Source organism: Astyanax mexicanus, chromosome 2, assembly GCF_023375975.1.
Source record: "Astyanax mexicanus isolate ESR-SI-001 chromosome 2, AstMex3_surface, whole genome shotgun sequence".
NCBI classification, from domain to species: Eukaryota; Metazoa; Chordata; class Actinopteri; order Characiformes; family Acestrorhamphidae; genus Astyanax; species Astyanax mexicanus.
The window spans coordinates 47935312-47953195 of NC_064409.1; the positions used below are offsets into that span (position 1 = coordinate 47935312).

The 17884-nt window shown below is 37.7% G+C and overlaps 1 protein-coding gene across 3 annotated transcripts in view; it reads left to right on the top strand.

The window, feature by feature from the left end:
• dgkzb (diacylglycerol kinase, zeta b) overlaps positions 1 to 17884 on the top strand; it is a 48320-nt gene that overhangs the window by 13905 nt on the left and 16531 nt on the right. For 2 of the 3 annotated variants that reach the window (XM_022672376.2, XM_022672375.2), the window contains 7 exons: positions 14363 to 14471; positions 15835 to 15930; positions 16141 to 16218; positions 16441 to 16497; positions 16613 to 16681; positions 17247 to 17318; positions 17421 to 17537. In XM_022672376.2, the coding sequence (XP_022528097.2) occupies positions 14363 to 14471; positions 15835 to 15930; positions 16141 to 16218; positions 16441 to 16497; positions 16613 to 16681; positions 17247 to 17318; positions 17421 to 17537 (598 nt within the window). Of the gene's footprint in view, positions 1 to 10243; positions 11453 to 14362; positions 14472 to 15834; positions 15931 to 16140; positions 16219 to 16440; positions 16498 to 16612; positions 16682 to 17246; positions 17319 to 17420; positions 17538 to 17884 lie in introns of those variants that run through there. The other variant, XM_007235149.4, reaches the window with a different exon arrangement.

Below are 17884 nucleotides of genomic sequence, written 5' to 3' on the forward strand. Positions count from 1 at the left end.
AGTGAGTCTTGTTTGGAAAAACAATGTTGTGATATGTACAATATGCAGATTCTACAATCATATCAATATTGATGTATTCATTAAACCAGCAGAACAGAATGTTTATAAAAGTTTAAATATTGACAAAATGTATGGTAGGTGAATAGAAACTGTGATGGACAGATGCCTTTTTTAGGGGGTATTCCTGCTTTGCACCAAAGTCCTTATGTAGGCAAACCTGTTCACTCCGTGGCCTTGCAATGACAGCAGGCAATTTTAGACAGCAACCAACATCCCATCTTTTTGAATGAGGGGAAATCAAAAAACTGTAAACTAAGGCTGAAATTGCCAGAAATGTTTTATAATTGAGAAAATCGAATAAATCATGAACAGTTTATAGTTCTTGACTTAATTATTCACCAAAATGTGTTTTTCTGCTTGTTATGGCTACTGTGCTTGTGCAGATCTCCAAAGTAAGGAAGGGTTTTTCTCATAGCACTTCAAACTCCTCCACTTGGGTTTTTGGAGGGTGGAACTCTAAGCAAAAGCCATGATGAGTATAAATTTCCATGCAAATTTTAACCAGTAGCTGATCTCCTTATTGATAACAATTCTGCTTGCACCCAATAATGCTGCACAAATCAAATGTTTTTTTGTTTTTGCACCACTTGTAGAGTTTTGTAACTAACAATGAATGTAACATGCATTTGTTTATTGTTTGTTGAACTGGAAATACAGTATTTCTAGTTGTAGTATGTATTTTCATTAAAATGTATTGTGTAATTTATCATAATAATGATATTGTAACTTTGTGAAGCCTCAAGATACTCACATGTAAAGTGTGTGTGTGCGTGTGTGTGTGTGTGCTTGCTCCTCCTGTTCTGTGGAGGGATGAGGCACCTGTTTTGCTGCTTTGTTAGTGTGTGTTCACTGAGCTTGTGTAATCTGATAATGTCACACACTGCTCAGGTGCACACAATGAGAAAGTGTGAGTCCACCGTGGCTGTGGAACAGCAGTGTGAAGTTCACTGGCTCATGGGTGGAGGGAGGCTCTACTACAACACAAACTGTGTTTCAGAGGAGCCAATAAATCAAAATTACACCTGGAGTGTCCAGCTCTGGTCCTTAGGGGGCAGAGTCCAGCACAGGTTGATGAACTCTCTGCGCAGACACACCTTATTCATCTCAGTTTCTAGTTACCACGTTTAATAGGTGCCTTACAGCAGCAAAATATTTTAGATTTTTAAGATAAGATGAGCATTTATTAGTCCTGCAAAGGGGAAATTTGCAATAATTATACTAATACAAAGAAAATGTCAGTGCATATATCAGGAGTCAAGAGAGTCAAGAGGCTTTTATTGTCATTACATCTGAGTACAGGGGCTGAGGATAAGGTGCAGAGATGTGTAACATACTGTAACATATAGAACATACATGATGCAAAAAAAGTTGGAGGATATTAATAGAGACACACATTAAGGTCAAGCCCACACCACGGGGGAAAAACAGCTCAGCGCTTGTGGACTTCATGCACTTCTTTTGAAACTGACATTACAAATATGCCAACAGCTGTTAGATAAGAGTAAAAACTCAGATTAATTTAACATACTCTGTATTTGGTTGTGGATTCTGATAGGATGAAAACTGTGTTCTGCAGACATTTCTGTGTCCTTCAGGTTCAATCATCAAGTTCTTATTTACAGTGGTGCGAAAGTGTTTGCCGCTTCATGATTTTTGCATGTTTGTCACTTAAATATTTCAGATAAACATTTAAATTACAATATTAATCTAAGAAAACACAAGTAAGCACAAAATGCAGTTTTCAAACGAAGATTTTTTCATTATTAACGGATAAACAAATCTAAACCTTCATTGCTCTGTGAGAGCAGTTCCTTCCTTTCATGTACTAAACACTAAAATATTTTGTGCTTCCAGTTCTACCTTCTAAAAGGTGCTCAATTAGTAAGGAAAACTGGATGTTCAGACTCACAATGCTTACATGGGAACATGAATTGGGATGAGTCAACTCTGTATACTGTCCCCTTGGATCCCCTTGGTTAAGAACCCTTGTTCTAAAAAAACTGACCAGCTATATTGTTTAATACAAAGAGCAGCATATTTATTTATAGTGTTTCATGTAGTTTAAAAAAAGCCACTGCCATTTTCCCATTCCCATTTAAAATACTTAATGAATATTGTTATTTTGATGGTATGTTTCTGCAATACTGATTAGTAAATAATGTATTGTGCAGTCTTAACTTCCAGAGCCACACACTAATCTTAATCATTGCAGTCTGTGCTTACATGGTTTTCTGTCCCAGTCAAGACCTGAAGAGGGACAGACCCATTTCTGCTGCTATCTTTACAGCATCTCCCACTCTGCTCTGCTATGTATAGCTCAGGGTCAGAATCTCTAGATGGGCTAGAGAGAGACAGAGAGAGTGTGAGAGCAAGAGAGAGAGAAAGTGAGATAGAGAGAGAGAGAGTGTGTGTGTGTGTGTGTGTGTGTGTGTGTGTGTGTGTGTGTGTGTGTGTGTGTGTTCACTCGCTCGCTGGGGCAGTGGATGCTCTCCTGAGCTGTGACTCAGTGGAATCAGGCCAGCTGTTGGATGGAAGTTTGGCTGTGGGTGGGAGCTAGTGGACCTGAAATGAGGCTGGAATCACTAAAAGGCTCTAAAAATACTCTGTGTAATGTTCATAGGGTTTAACCTAAGATGCTGATACACATATGTTCACACTCTTTTGGACTACATTTCATTGGCATTATATAAGAACCTTAAAACCTATTTTTATGTAATTCATTATTTTGCACATTTGAGAATTTCAGCTGTCATATTTTGTGAAAAACAAGGTGTCAGTGTTGTGTAATGTGACACATTATACATGTGGTTTAGGAGAAAAATGTTTGTTGAGTTTGTGTCTACCCTTATAAACTTGATTTCAAAAGTTAACCACTGTTTGTCTATTTGTGGTTTTACTGCCCTGATCTGCAGGGGTGAGTGCATTTTACGTACTGGTCTGGTTAAAGCAGAAGTTCAGTGTTTTTCAACTTAGTTTTTTAACTATTATTATCTTGGCATAGTTAAACAATAAAAGTTATTGTAATTAGTGGGCAGCTAGCTGTTCAGTAACTGACATTTTAAATGCTTTTTACAGCATTGGGTTGGGAAAAAGCCACTATTTTGTTTAATAAAGACTTTTATCTAAAGGTGACATACTCTGAACTTTAAATACGTTTAAAGTAAAAACAATCATCAAAAACAGAACTGCGTGTGCATGTTAGTACTAACAGGGCAAGCGAAATATGAAATCAAAGCTTATGCCTGAATAGGGAGGTGGGCTGGGCAGAGAATCCTGCAGTTTGCCAGGAGGATAAGATTTAAATGTAAGAAAAATTTATAGTTTTGGTGCTATGATAAGCTAGGAGAGTTGTTCTTTCTTTAAAGCAGCCAATGGAAGCAGGGCTCATAATTCTTTTCAAAGAACATTTCCAAGAAAAGGAAATAACTAAATAACTGAAAAAGGACAACTCTGGCATTTTTATTCCCTTCAAAAGTAACATGTTCTACATCTGTACACTACACTAGGTCAAAACTGTACAGAATCTGATTATCTAAAACTCTAGGCAGTGGCAAGTACTGAAATCAGCAGGTTTATGTGCTGTTTTGTCCCACCTGGTCACTTTATGTGACTAGTATCTGGATTGTATCTTCATAAAGTTTTAAACTTCAAATACATGTTCCTCCAGTGTGTGACACTGAAATGTTGTTGCTTTGAGCATAAAATAATTTTTGGTGTTTTAATTGTGCTGCATTTTGGATGTTGAATGTGTCTTGGAGACATAGATGTGTTCACACTGCTATAACGTGGCTTAAATACATTACTGACCAACTGGATTTGTATCTGTTTTAAATAGATTTTGTGTCCATTTTATGTTGCATCAGTTGATCAGCTGTAAATGGGGTCAAAATGAGTTACACTTTTACCCAATTGTGATAAATGGTATGCAACAGATTGCCTCAAAAACACTGAAATTCCTTTTACTGCCACTTAGCACATTTGAGAGTGGAGACTGTTGTGTCCTTTGTGGTGACGGCTGGTTATGTGGAATTACTTCATTGCAGAGGCCATGAAATATCAGACAGCGTTGACCACTTTAAAAAAACATCTTGTTGTGGTTATAAAGAAAAAAGCCAAAACAAAGCAAATGTAGACTTGTTTGCATACTGTATCTAGTGGCAATTTGCAAGATCATTTGTTTAGCCGTTGCTGTCCAGCAGATGGCGTAAGCGTTTCATGTTCTTTTTACTTTTCTTCATCCAACTTAACAGTCACTTTGTCATGAGCTGCACAGAGCACCTTATTCCATTTGGCAGTGATACTACTATTTTTTCCTCTTTTTTTACATTTTTTTAAACAGAGATTAATTAGGTTTTTCCGAAAATGTAAAGATGTATACAAGGGATGATTATCTGCTTTTTTTATATGGAAAAAATTCTAAAATAAAAAAAGTATAGAATATATAAAGTATTAAAGCCTATGACATAAACATGATAGTAATATTATTATCATCATCATTAAATGCTTTATTTATATATAACCTTCTGAAATCCAGGGCCCATGGTTGCTTTACAGCAGATTTCCACAACACATTAGTGATTGATTTGCTTTAATTTGGGAAACCATTGCATAAAGTTTAGTTGTGTATCCCAGACAAAAATAACGGCTAGCTGGTATGGTTGCCAGGTCCTCTTCCATGGTAACGGCAACAGTAAGCAGCAGTATTTTCCCCCTTTCAAAGAGTAGTAATTATTTCCTCATGTGTGTCTGGCTTTGTGTGCAGTAGTACGGCTGTTACGAGCGGAAGTGTTGCCGAGGATGAGAACCTGATCAAGTGGACGCTATTGACACACTGTATTTTAAGTGAGCCTGATAATAAACAGCGAGTGGGCCTGGTCTGCATTCTGTGGTGTTAAATTAGTATGCAGCTTTATTAGCTTTTTTCAGGCCTCAAACTGGTTTATCCACATTGATCCATAATGCAGGAGCCCGAGGGCCTTGAAGTGGAAATGAATGGCATTGTGGTGGTGTTGGAGTGCCTCTGCCATGCCTTTTTATCTGGTGAGAAGCAGAAGAGTGAAGGGCTAACACAATGGAGGAACACGAGACTGACCCCCGGTCAGCTATAGCACATATTTGCCCATTAGTTTCTTATGATTCAAAAATGAAAAGGGGGGAAAGTAGAGTAATTGACACTAAACCAACCTGCACATGTGTACAATTTACACTCTTAAGTCTAAAAAAAAAACTCTTGAAAAGGACATTTTTTGGCTGTTTTCAGATTTATTTTTCCAACTGCAGTGTTTCTTTTGGGAACCAAGGATAGATATCCTTTAGCATTAATTCTTAAAAATGTCATGTAATAAATGTATTCAGTAGTTTAAATTGTTTAGTGTGTATTCAGTAAGTATGTAAGAGACATTTGTGGAAGCAAAAAATTCTTATGTTTTGCATGGCCATTTACATTTGTCTTTGATTAGCTTTGCTTTTATTGAAGCATATCACACAATAACATAGCTTTGTTTTTAGCATTGTTGCAAGAACTTTGTACTTTTTAATATACATTTTTATAAATTTTTTATTAGTTAATGTTGCTGTCCTTTCTGTGCCCTCTTGCACCAGTGTGGCCTAGAATTAGCATTTAGCCTAGAATAAGCTATTAGCCTAGCACGCCTAGCACACCCACCTACCACCCGCTTGCTCCTCCAGGTTTGGCTTCTTCACGTGGCACAATGTCTTTAATTTTTTCCCTTCAATGTGTGAAAAGCTCTATTGTGAAATAGTCCAGTTTGTTTGCCGGATACTAGGTGTTTAAGAGAAGAAGCTGGGCTCAGAGTTTAGCCTAGCATTTAGATCTGGTTGCTTCTACAGTTATAGCTCTCTCACTATATTCTGTGCCTTTAGGTGTTAAAGGTCTAGTTAGCAAGCTAGAAGTGTGTACATTTTGTGAAAAAATGAGGCAAGACTGACACAATAGTTTTGGAACTTTTTTTTATATTCTTAAGATGTGCTGTGTCAAGGGCAAAGAAAACTACCAGTCAGAAATGGTCAGTGCAAAAACAGAAAATTGCATGTAAAAACTCATTTATTTATTTATTTATTTTTTTGCAATTATTTTTTTTCATCTCTGCTCCATACAATTGTAATTTCATGAAAAAAATGAAAAACAAAGGGAATCTTTTATTTTTAGATTTTTTAATATTAGCATTTTGAAAGTTGTATTATACCATCAGATTTGTGTTACAAGATACAAAAATGGACAAATCTGAAAATTGAGAGAAGATTAAACTTTTCATTTTTCTTGAAATTCTGTTTGCGAAAGGTTGAAATGAAAAACTTGATAATTGAAAAATTAGATGACCCATTTATACTTAATTTCGAATTTAGCTTGGTACAGCAAGAAAAACTGTTAAAGGTTACACTCACCAAAAATACTAGATTTTAGGTTTTTTTTAGCATTTGTTTGTTTACCAAAGACTGGCTGCCTTTCTCTGTAAATAACAGGTTACATGTGATCTATTCTAACTACTATTACCAAGATAAATACAGTTTTTTAGTATATGGCAGATTATGACTCTTTTAAATTAGAAAACTGCACTTCAGTATGGGCAAAGCCCAGGAAGAAGCTGCAACATGTCTGTTAATGTTACTCTTTTGCAGTTTGCAGTTGTTATATAGCTGCTTGGTTGTTTACATGATTGACAGATTTGCTGCTACATTAAAGCTAATTACTGTAAACAGATACAATTACTGGGGCTTGATCATCATTAGAGCTGTCAGAGCTGGTGATGCTGCCTCTGTAGTTTTGGGGTTCTTTCGAGGAGTACAGACAGGATGCCTATTAAAAGGGTAATGAACCAAGGGTGTCCTCACAGGAAGCAGTTACTGTTGTGTGTGTATGTGTTTGTATGTGTATTAGTCACAGGCACAGTGTGTGGCTAGATCTGGTAATCAGTCATTATTTTAAACCCCAGGCTTAGTCTTTGGCTTCACTCCTGCTGTCTTCTGCACAGCCAATCGATGAGCCCTGTTGTCTCTGTGCTTTGTAGCTCCCCCTCTCTTCTTTTACCTGATCATCTCTCTCTCTTTTCCCCATCTCTCTCACTCTCTCTCTTTTTCCCACTCTCACCCACTGTCAGTCTATTGTGTTTCCGAACAGGAGGAGGACGGCTCCATCTGTCAGGTCGTACACTATTACATCTCTCTATTTTTCACTTTAACACAGGGACAGTCATTGGTGTGTTAGATTAGTGAGCCTGGTTATTAGCCTTGGTTTTGAATAACTTTTTTGAGGTCACATGTACTGTGGGTATATACAGTAGGTCATGTGTGCTGTTTTGGGTTTAGACTTGGTAGTAGGTATAGTTTGTAGGTAGTTTCATTCAGGGCGGTTTGGGCTTTTGTTAAAAACAGAAACGTAACTTTTGTAGATGAACCACTCCTTATGTGTTTACTTATTATTACAATAATTAGGAAAATTAATTAAATATTTAAGATGATTATGAATATTTAAGTTCGTTTTGCAAATGTTCTTCCTGGATGTAATACCTTTTGTAAAAGGTTTGCTCATTCTATAACTTGTCTAAGCTATATGTGTTGTCTGCTTGATTCCACAGAGATAACAGCCAGATAATCAGTTGTATCTCCAGAAAACAGTCAGCAATATGTAAACTAACAAACTATACTGATACTGGTTTGAGTATGTTCATGTCTAGGCCTTTAATGGTAATTGCATTATCAAGTTATTGTACAATATATGGGCATGACCTCAATAATTTGTGATGACTGTGATGTTACCCACTGTTTTAAATTAGCAAGGAAAGCCATTAAACCACAATACAAAGAGGAACTTTTTTGGTTCAAAAGCAGTGGTTCATTTTATTTCTTTATTATCATTATCATTAGAAATATTTAAGCATTTCAAATTCCAATGTTTGGATATCCTCAATAATTGAAACCGTTCTGCTTTATTTCTGTTATTGCTATTTAAAATGGCATAGCTGCATTACTGTGCTATTGTATTATCTTTATATCAGTGGCAAAACATTTTTCTTAAAATTACAATAATGTAATTCATTTAAGGGCTGTCTATTTGCAGGAACTTGACAATATGATACATTTCATGAAACACAGGGTGTGATCCAATTGCAATATATTGTGATACTGTAAGCAAGAGGATATATTGCAATATTTTTTTATGAAGATAAAGAAAACACAATAATATGCATTTATAATCACAATATGAGTAAATGTTGACTTTTTTCAGAACAGTGGGATCTGAAGACAGGAAAGTATACAGTCCAGGACTTTTAATACACTGCAAAATGAACGACTGTATGAATCAGTATTGTGATTTAAAGAAACAATACAGTATCACAAAACATAACACATATAATTTTATTTTAATAACTTCTGGAACAGAATATTGTCCCAAAAAAGAAAGAAATCAGGACAGGCCTATTTCTGTGTCTTTACATAGCTATATTGCTGTCTGTTTGTTAATGGAAACCACACAATAGAGATTGACTGACTGTTTACAGAGAAGCAGGAAAGACCTAGAAACATTCTTAATCATGTTGCTTTACCTTAGTCGGCCTGTGGCCGACCTTACTATGGATTTAGATGAGGCCAAAACAAGCTGCTGATGGATTTTATTATTAGAATTATTAGTGTTATTCAGTGGCACAAACCCAGGAGCTTCTGTCATTTTTCCTATTTCCAGTAAGTAAGGCCATTTCCAGAAAGAAGCTTCATTTGATGGATATTATGGGAAGCTAATTTGCTGTTTCATCAGTTAGTGCAGTACTGTTTGTTCTGTGGACACTGGAGGAAATTTATAGCTAATAAATGCAGCAAGACAGCATGCAAACAGAGTCCAGTGTTTGGCCTGACTGTTATATCCACAGGTTTTAATAACTTTAAATGAAACTGAACAGCTGCTCAGCACCTCTAAATGAGATAGGGGACAGATATAATTAGCGCAGCCAGACTTTAGCCAAGGGTCAGAAATCCCATTTTAAATCTTCCCTGACCATCTCTGTGTCAAAGTCTGATAACCAGGAGGCGAATGCAGCCTCATTTCCTCTAGTGCCTTACAACCTCACTGAATGATGATGTCATCAGAGCTTTGTAAGGAAACACCATAGTGTAGTTGCAGAGGTTGCAACCCAATTCTGTTAAGTTTATGGACAAAATATAGGTTATTCTGATTTTGTTTTCTTCTATTTTGCATATTTGTCACTCCAAATTGTTTTAAGATCTTTAAACAATTAACTAAGCAGTTAAAAGTTGGGATTGACTAAACATGACTTACTGATTCAGTCAGTAATGCTGACCTTTAGAATCTCTCATTGGCCTGAAAGAAACAAAATAAATAACAGTTTTTAAATCCTGATTTGAACCCCATCGATATGCATTGGCAGGGCCTAAATAAAAATTCTCAAGAGCTGTACAAAGTTCCCCTATGATTATAGTGATTTAGAGGATAGTTTGTCCTCTAAAACTCTCCAAGAGCAAGTCAAACTTCCTCCACAGTGGTATGAAAAACTCTACAGTTCTAATTGTTGCTTCTTAAGGTAGCACAAGCATTTTTTACACTAAGACAGTAGGGTAGTTTATTGGAAGAACATGGTGATACACTATGTATACAGGGATTGTCATTCAATATATCACAGCATATTAGGATACTGTAAGCAAGGCTATACATTTTTAATTCCTTAAATAGAATTTTAGGAAAAAGCACAACAGCACATTTATAAAATCTGAGTGAAAAGAAAAGTTGAATTTTTATTGGAACAGATGGATCTAATGACAGAGTATAACACAGCTATTTATTGATATCAACTACATATAAGATATAAACTAGTAATAAAAACAGATACTGCATTTTTTTATATGTTTTGCGATACTTCAACATGTTTTTTGCTTATATACAGATACTTACTACCTAAGGGTAAGGGATAGGTTCTAGGATAAGTTCTGCATAATGTTTTTTTTCTATGAAGTATTATTTATCGTTTACTCATGTTCTCCTTGCCTTGTGTTACATTTTGTATGCGAATCTGAAATAATTAAAGTGACGAATATGCAGAATGGAGGAAGTTCGGAGAGAGTAAATACTTTTTCGAGGCACTGTAATTATGCAGTTTTTGAGCAGTGACTACAAAATAGCTTAAGAAGTAATAGTAAGAGTACAGCTTTAAACATGTCCTGCTTTTCTTTTAGGCATTGTGGTTAGAAAAAGTGGTTACATACTTATCTGTATTGGATGTTGGATTACTTGCTGTAGTCGGCTGTAATTAGCAGATTAATGGCTAGAATTAAACTGGGATTAAAATCATCAAAGAGAAAAAGTTAAGGTCATGCTTGAATCGGTGCAATGTTTTAATGCTTTAGACTTGCCTTATAATTAACACCCTTTGCTGATGGCATGAATTTTACACCAACAGCCTCAGGAACGCTTTAGACAGGGAGCTGTCATGGACACGTTTTTCCGCCGTCACTTTAGAAGGAAGGAGGCGGGGCTTCCTAGGCCAAATGGGGAGGATCCAGAGCATTGCAGAATGAGAAGGCCCAGTGTTGCAGTGCCGACCAGCCGAGCCCGCAGGCGTTCCAGCGTGGGCCTGCCGTCAGCCATGCTGGCCCAGCGCAGGCGGTCCAGTGTCCAGCTGCATTCCCTGCCCCACACTGTCCCCAGCCGATCAGTCAAAAATGGCAGTGCGAGGCGCCGTTCCAGCACCACCACCCCAGGTGCCAACCCGCGCTTTGCTGTGCGCCGAAAGAAAGCCAGCAAGCTTCGCAACATTGACACCCATCTTCTAGGCCCTTCCATGCTATTGGCCAGCTTGATCCAGATGACCGAGGAAGAGGAGGAAGTTCGTGATTCGCCCATTGAGCAGGAGGAGTTCAAAGGACCTCCCCCAACGTCTCGCATCTGTTCGGACCCTCTGCTCTCAGAAGGGGACAGTGAAAGTGATAACCTTAGCTTCACTGCTGAATCAGATGAAAGTCAGGACTCAGAAACATATGAGGACTCTCTCACAGAAGAAGATTCTTCAGAGTGGGAGTTTAAAAACTCCTCGATTTTGTGCCAGAGGGATTGCCTGCCTCTGGGCGTGGTTGTAGAGCGAGTCCAGGCCCACCCACTCATCCGTGTCCCACGCTGCCTTAGGAGAAATTCCTCCCATCTAGGACATCCTGAAACTGGCCCACAAGGCCGTTACTGTCGAAGCAGCCAGAGAAGACGGCGGAGACGCATCTCCACCATCTCCAAGGCAGGCAGCCCGTGGCCAGGGAGAGGCGTACCACTTCCCAGTCGCAGAAACTCCACCTGCCTTCACGCTCACATTTCACACAACCAACTGATGGGAGCTCATTATGACCCTAGACTGGAATCGTGGAGCGGGTTCCTCTCGTATGTAAATCCTTTTCTTTAAAGTCTGTAATAAAACGAATCACAGATCTAGATGTGTCATAGGAAGAAGCTGCAAACACTGAGAAAATGATCCAATATAGCAAAAAAAAAAAAAATTTCCTTTTCACTGTTACTAGTCAGGGAACCCTTTGTCTTACACTCATCGTCAAAAAATGTTTTTAAGTATAGTCACACTGAGAAGGAAGTGCCTAGTTGGAATGCTGTTAGGGAGGAAGATTAAGGTTACCGAGGATAGTAAATGCTAACAAATTCAGACCAGTATAGGCAAAGCTTGGTCTTAAATATATAGATCCCCGTACAGAAGTAGTGTGTAAGGCATGTGAAATTTAACATGCCAGTTGTCTCTGCTTGGAGTTGTAGCGGTTCCTGATGCTGTCCTTTGATAATCACTCACATGCAGCTTGAATATTCATGCAGTTCCTGCTGAATTTGCAGTTGGGGTGGAGTGTTGAGTGCATCCAAAAGCAACCCACACATTTTCATTCAGGGATAGGTCTGGTGGTGCGGTTGGCCATTGGCATAGTATCTGTGTCTTTAAGGCAAACTCTTGAAATGGCAGAAGTATGTGGATGAGCATTGTCCTGTTGGAATAGCATACCGGAGTGTGCACTCAGAAAAGGTAGTTTGACTGGTTGCAGGACGCAATTAGCATTGACTTGTGTGAGTGATAAAAAAAGGGGAACTGGCATCCTACCAGATTGCACCCCACTTCATTATACCAGGTCTTCTGGCCTGATGACAAACCATTGATGTAGGCGCTGTCCATGGTGCATCCACACATAGTTTTGTTGGACATCTACACTAAGATAAAAGTGAGACACACTAGAGATGACCTGCATGCCATTTTATGAGACTCTGCCATGACTTTCCAGCAAGTTCCATTACTGTCAGTAGATTCCTACCAGTTGCAATTGTTTTTTTTTGTTGACAGTGAGTGTATATAACCTTGAATTGAATTAGAACAGATTCATTGTGAATGGGTGTATGGGAGTATGGGTGTACTACCTCGAAGTTCTCATCAAGTTGGTCCAACAATTGGTCCCTAGCCTGTCATTTCAATCTTTAAGTTTAAGAGAACTCTTTGAACACTATCAAATATGAGTAATTTTACTCCTGACAGTCATTTTCACACTAGCGCCTGCAATCATTCAGTAGACATCAGAGCATTTAGGTTAGAAATGGGAGTAGAGTGAAGGGGCTGTCGGTACATGAGCAATTTTTTCTCTGTGTTGACCTTCTAAATCTCTGTCCTGTGGATCTGAGCTCCATGGCGCTAGCTCATTAGCGGAGCGAGTACTATAGCACTGCGACGTGACTAATCAGTGCCACTGATCACCCAGTGGGCCGCCCTCCCTCAGGTTGCTAAGCGTCACTGATTTGCACAGCAGGGATTGGACACAAAGGTCACAATGAGCAAGGTCTTGATTACCACAGGATGTAGAAATACATTTGAACCTTCCCCGTCCTAAACCACCCATCGAACCTTACGAACGGATGTGAATTCAGCCGAGCTCACACAATGGCTGTTGCTTTGCGCAGGCTTTATTAGAGATGTGGGTGTGTCGTATTGGGTTTAGTTACTTTTCTGTGCTTTTTGCTAAAAAGATGATGGGTGGGGTATGAGGTCACTGCACCTAAGGCTTTGTATTGGCAGAAACTTGGTGATACAACACGTTATTGGTGCCTTAAGGACACCAGATGGCACTCTGAACACCATGGGTTAAACAAGCAACAGGGTTGGGATTAGATAGTAGATAGTTAATACACACAATCTATTAAAATAAGCCTGGATTGATCTGGATTCACTGGATCAGGTTGAGACATCCATAATTGTTTTCATTAGTACTACTTTTAGTATTATTATTTTTCAGTGGCACAAACCAGCTTTTCTGTTCTCCTATTTACAGTAGGTTTTAATTATGTCATATTTTCAAACTAAATAAACTAATAAGCTGCATCAAATAAACATAATTATTAAACACTAACAAATATACATGATTATACCAAGATTTGTAATGGAGAATATTGAGAGTATCTGTGCAGTGTCTATCAAAATTCACAGTTATTGTTGTTAAATAGACAAAAGATGACCAAAAGCAAGGTGCATGTTACTTTTTAACATCACATTGCTTCATGCCTTACTGTCACCTACTGAATGGATAAGGACAGTTGAATCTTGACAAGACTGTTCTGATAATGTAAGGAAAGGTGTTTTTTTTTGTTTGGTGAGTTGTGTGTGCTTTGGATTGTAACAAATTGCTTGTGTCAGGAAGGTCCAGAGATATGTAAATTTTGTACTGAAGTGGCTCATGGAGGTGGAGAGTAAAAATAGATGTATTGATTGCAGTAGATGCAATAAATAAGGCAATTTTAAGAGGCTTTTTGTGCAATTCAGACCAGTGACCATTGTTAGTGCTTTCCACCAATGTAAAACAGGCTCTGTTCCGGTTTGTGCACCTAATTTTTAACCTTTTGGCGCACTTCCACAAAAACAAGCACAAACAGTTTGTTCCTAGCTGGTAACAAACAATAGTAGGGTCTTCAACATGAGCCTAGAGCTGTGGTACAACACCATCTGTTGATGATGTATTCTGTGACATATCCTCTGGTCTACTAAAACTGATGCAAATGTGGGCTAGCACCCAATGTTCTTATAAGCCAGAAAGGAATTTTTGTTGTACCTTTTCTGATAATCTCTTCTAGTATCATATTTGTTTTTAATAATTGGCCTTACCTCTATTTATGTGATGTTTTAATTTGTGTATATATGTATATGTATTGTCTTTTTTTGTGACAAACAACTTTAATACTTACGTTTTGGACTGAATGTGTTCACCAAAATGTAAACAAATGTCTTCCATCATCATTTGTACATTTGTGTTGTTTCAGGAAAGCTATTGCTAAATCTGGTGTTCAGCACCTGAGCGCCCAGTCCAGTGCCACAATGCCGAACAAGTGTGAAGCTAACAGAGAGATCTCCCAGACAGTCGACTGGACCGTGAGTTCCTCTCCCCTCATTAAAGACAACTTGGAGCAGAAAAAAAATTTGCATGCTACAATAGCTAATGAGGGAAAGCTGGCAATTCTGCATTCCCTTTTTACTAATTGCAGTGTGATGATTAGTGGCTACTAGCAGTTTTTTCTTAGTGCGAGTTCCCCATCTTTCACAACCCCAAATCAGAAAAGTTTTAATGAGATAATTTAAAAACTATGATTTTGAACAGGTCATTATAATGCTAATTTGGTACAAAAGCAGCCCATATGAAACTCTTTTAGGAGCAGTGATGGCAGAGAGTTTTCAGTTTGTTAACATAGGAAAATTATAAAACAGTTTAAAAGCTATTTTCCTCAAAAAAGATTGCAGAGAGTTTTCATACTCCTTTCTTCACAGTGCATAATTTTACCAGGGCACAAGCCTAAACTGTACACTCTTGAGCTCCAATCCCTCAGATGGCACTGCGTTAATAATGGTCATTTAACAGTAACTGAAACAATCACATGGGCAACGGATTACTTTGGCAAACCTTTGTCAAGCTCAACAGATGTAAGATTTACATTAAGAAATACCACAAAAACTTTGTTAACCCGAAGCAGTGTCGACTGTGGGCTCTGAGGCACCTGGGATCGACTGTCACATTGTAGAAATGTGTATTGTGGTCTGAGGAACCAGTATGCTGGATCTTTGAGGTCTCGAGACTTTAGAGCAACATGTGCTGCCTTCAGGACAACGTCTTTTCCAGGGATGTCCATGAATTTTTTAACAAGACAAGTACAAAACCGCATTCAGAACATTTTAATGATACAGCTGCTGGACTGTCCTGCCAGCAGTTCTGAGAAGAATTAAAAAAGAAAAAGAAAAATGCAATGACGACAAACCCACTGTTGCACACAGTAAGATGTGTTTCCAGGAATAATGGTCCAAAATAATAAGGTTGATCAGATATGACATTTAGTTCAAAATTATTATTATTATTATTATTATTATTATTATTATTATTATTATTATTGCTGCATTTTCCAAATTGTCCACTCGTTTTTGTTTTTTTTAGTTTGTACATAATCTTGAAAAACTTTGTTTAATCTGGACATTTTGTAGCAAAATATTTTAGTGTACATGTTAACGTTGTAACATACAAAAATACAATAAAAATGTAATATACAAAAATAAACAAAGACAAAACAGTATATGGTTAACAACAACATTGACAACAAAGATGTATTAAATGACTAACCAAAAAAGGTGATTGCATGATTTACATCAAAATATTTTTTATTGACATATCAATGAATCTTTACATATTTGGCCTGACCAGTGTTGTTGGTAAATATAGGTTTGCTTCTTGCTTTGCTGTGCCCCACAGGAAAACGCTCTATTTGGACAGCACGTCTGGTTTGAGACCAGCCTTTCAGGAGATTTCTGCTATGTTGGAGAGTCTCACTGCTTTGCCAAATCACTGGTGAGCACATATGATGCTTTTCCTTTCCTTTTCTTTCCTTTGAATGATCCTCTCTCTGTGCTGTCAGGCAGAGAACTGCGGATAAGTTACATCACCTTGTGCAAGAGCTCCCACCACTGTTGAAAGTGTGTAAGCGCAGGCCCAGTGGCAGGCATCAGCTTTGTGTTATTGACCTAACTGTAACCATTTACTTTACTTTTACACCAACAGCAAAAATCACTGCCTCGCTACAAATGTGCTGCCTGCAAAATATCTGTTCACACAACATGCATGGAGCAGTTAGAGAAGGTAAACCCAGCAAACTATATTTTATCATATTATGATACATTTGTTATTGTGATTAATGGTGCGCATATCTGAGTCTTTCGTGGATTTCATCAGTACTTAAAAACACACTGAACAACTGCACATTTGTTAATGGACAGTGTAACATACTGTTTATTTGATGAATGCAGCACATTTACAGTTAAAAACTCTACTCATTAACCATGCTTTTCTTTCGGCTCCCAGATTAATTTCAGGTGTAAGCCTTCATTCAGGGAACCAGGCACGAGAAACGTGCGAGAGGTGAGACAGTGCTTCATTAACCTGTGATTTTATGTGTTTTATAGTTAGCAAGGTCCACAGTGTAACCAAGCTCTGTAGGATTAATACAATAATTTTTGTTTCTTTTTCTTTTCAGACTACTTCTGTAAGGCATCATTGGGTTCACAGGAGGCGACAGGATGGGAAATGCCGACAGTGTGGAAAGGTATTTAAGTAGGGATGCTCCCACATGGGAACTGTAAGACTGTTCACATCCTTTACATCCTAGTAATTATACTTGTCATGATAATCACTTTTTTGAATGATGTATTGTTTCACAAATTGCAATACATTACATCGTTCTCATTTTTAGACCCTTTCATGCTAGTGATATAATAAAAATTAAATGAGATTCAGTTTTATGTATAACCTTTACTTGATCTCTCTTACAAAAAATATGTTTTTAGGATAAATGTGGTTCTTTTAAATTATTGCTCCAAGAAACTGAAGTATTACATAAATACATAATTTATTCATCTGTGTCAAATCTAAACATTTCTCCAATTTTTATATTGTGACAAATCTAATATCATGGTGCATCATTTCAGAACATTTTTAAGTGTGTTACGTGTGGTAGTTCAGTTTTCATATTCTCCTTATAAATTCTAAGGAAAAAAATGTAAAATTGTACTTTTTCATTTTGTCTATGTCTTTTTATGTCACAGGTAAAGAAAAGAAAGAAAATAAAGTAAGATAATTTTCTCTTCTTTCGTTTATTCCTCTTTCCTCAGGGTTTCCAACAGAAATTCTCCTTCCACAATAAAGACATAGTGGCCATCAGCTGCTCCTGGTGTAAACAGGCGGTAAGTTAGCTAGAAGTGTTTGCGGGAGATTATTTTTAGTGGATCTTTGCAGTGGATTTAGTGGCTGACTGTGAGTTGACGGGGCTTGTGTCTGTTTTGCAGTATCACAATAAGGTGACGTGCTTTATGCTGCAACAGATTGAGGAGACCTGCTCTCTCGGTGCTCATGCTGCTGTTATAGTGCCTCCTTCTTGGATCATCCGAGTTCGCAGACAGCAGGTTTGTGCTCCTCCTTCCCAGTTTCTGTCTTTGCTGCCCATATCAGGGCTGGAGTTGGGACTACACACGTCTGCATTTACTTTTGCTTGCTAAAAGATAATTGTTTCACATAGTCAACCACTGTCTTTCATTAAACTTTTATGTTACTGTAATTAATTTGCTGTTGAATGAGATAACCAAGCTACCCAGTTTTGTATAACGGAAAAACTTGGGAAAGACTTTGTGTTTTAAATCATGTTGCACAAATGCAAGCTATGCATTTATTTTAATATTTTGGTTTATTTTCACTCTTGGTGCATTTCATCTGGGCTGATGTGAATGCAATAATCACATGAACTCAAACACTC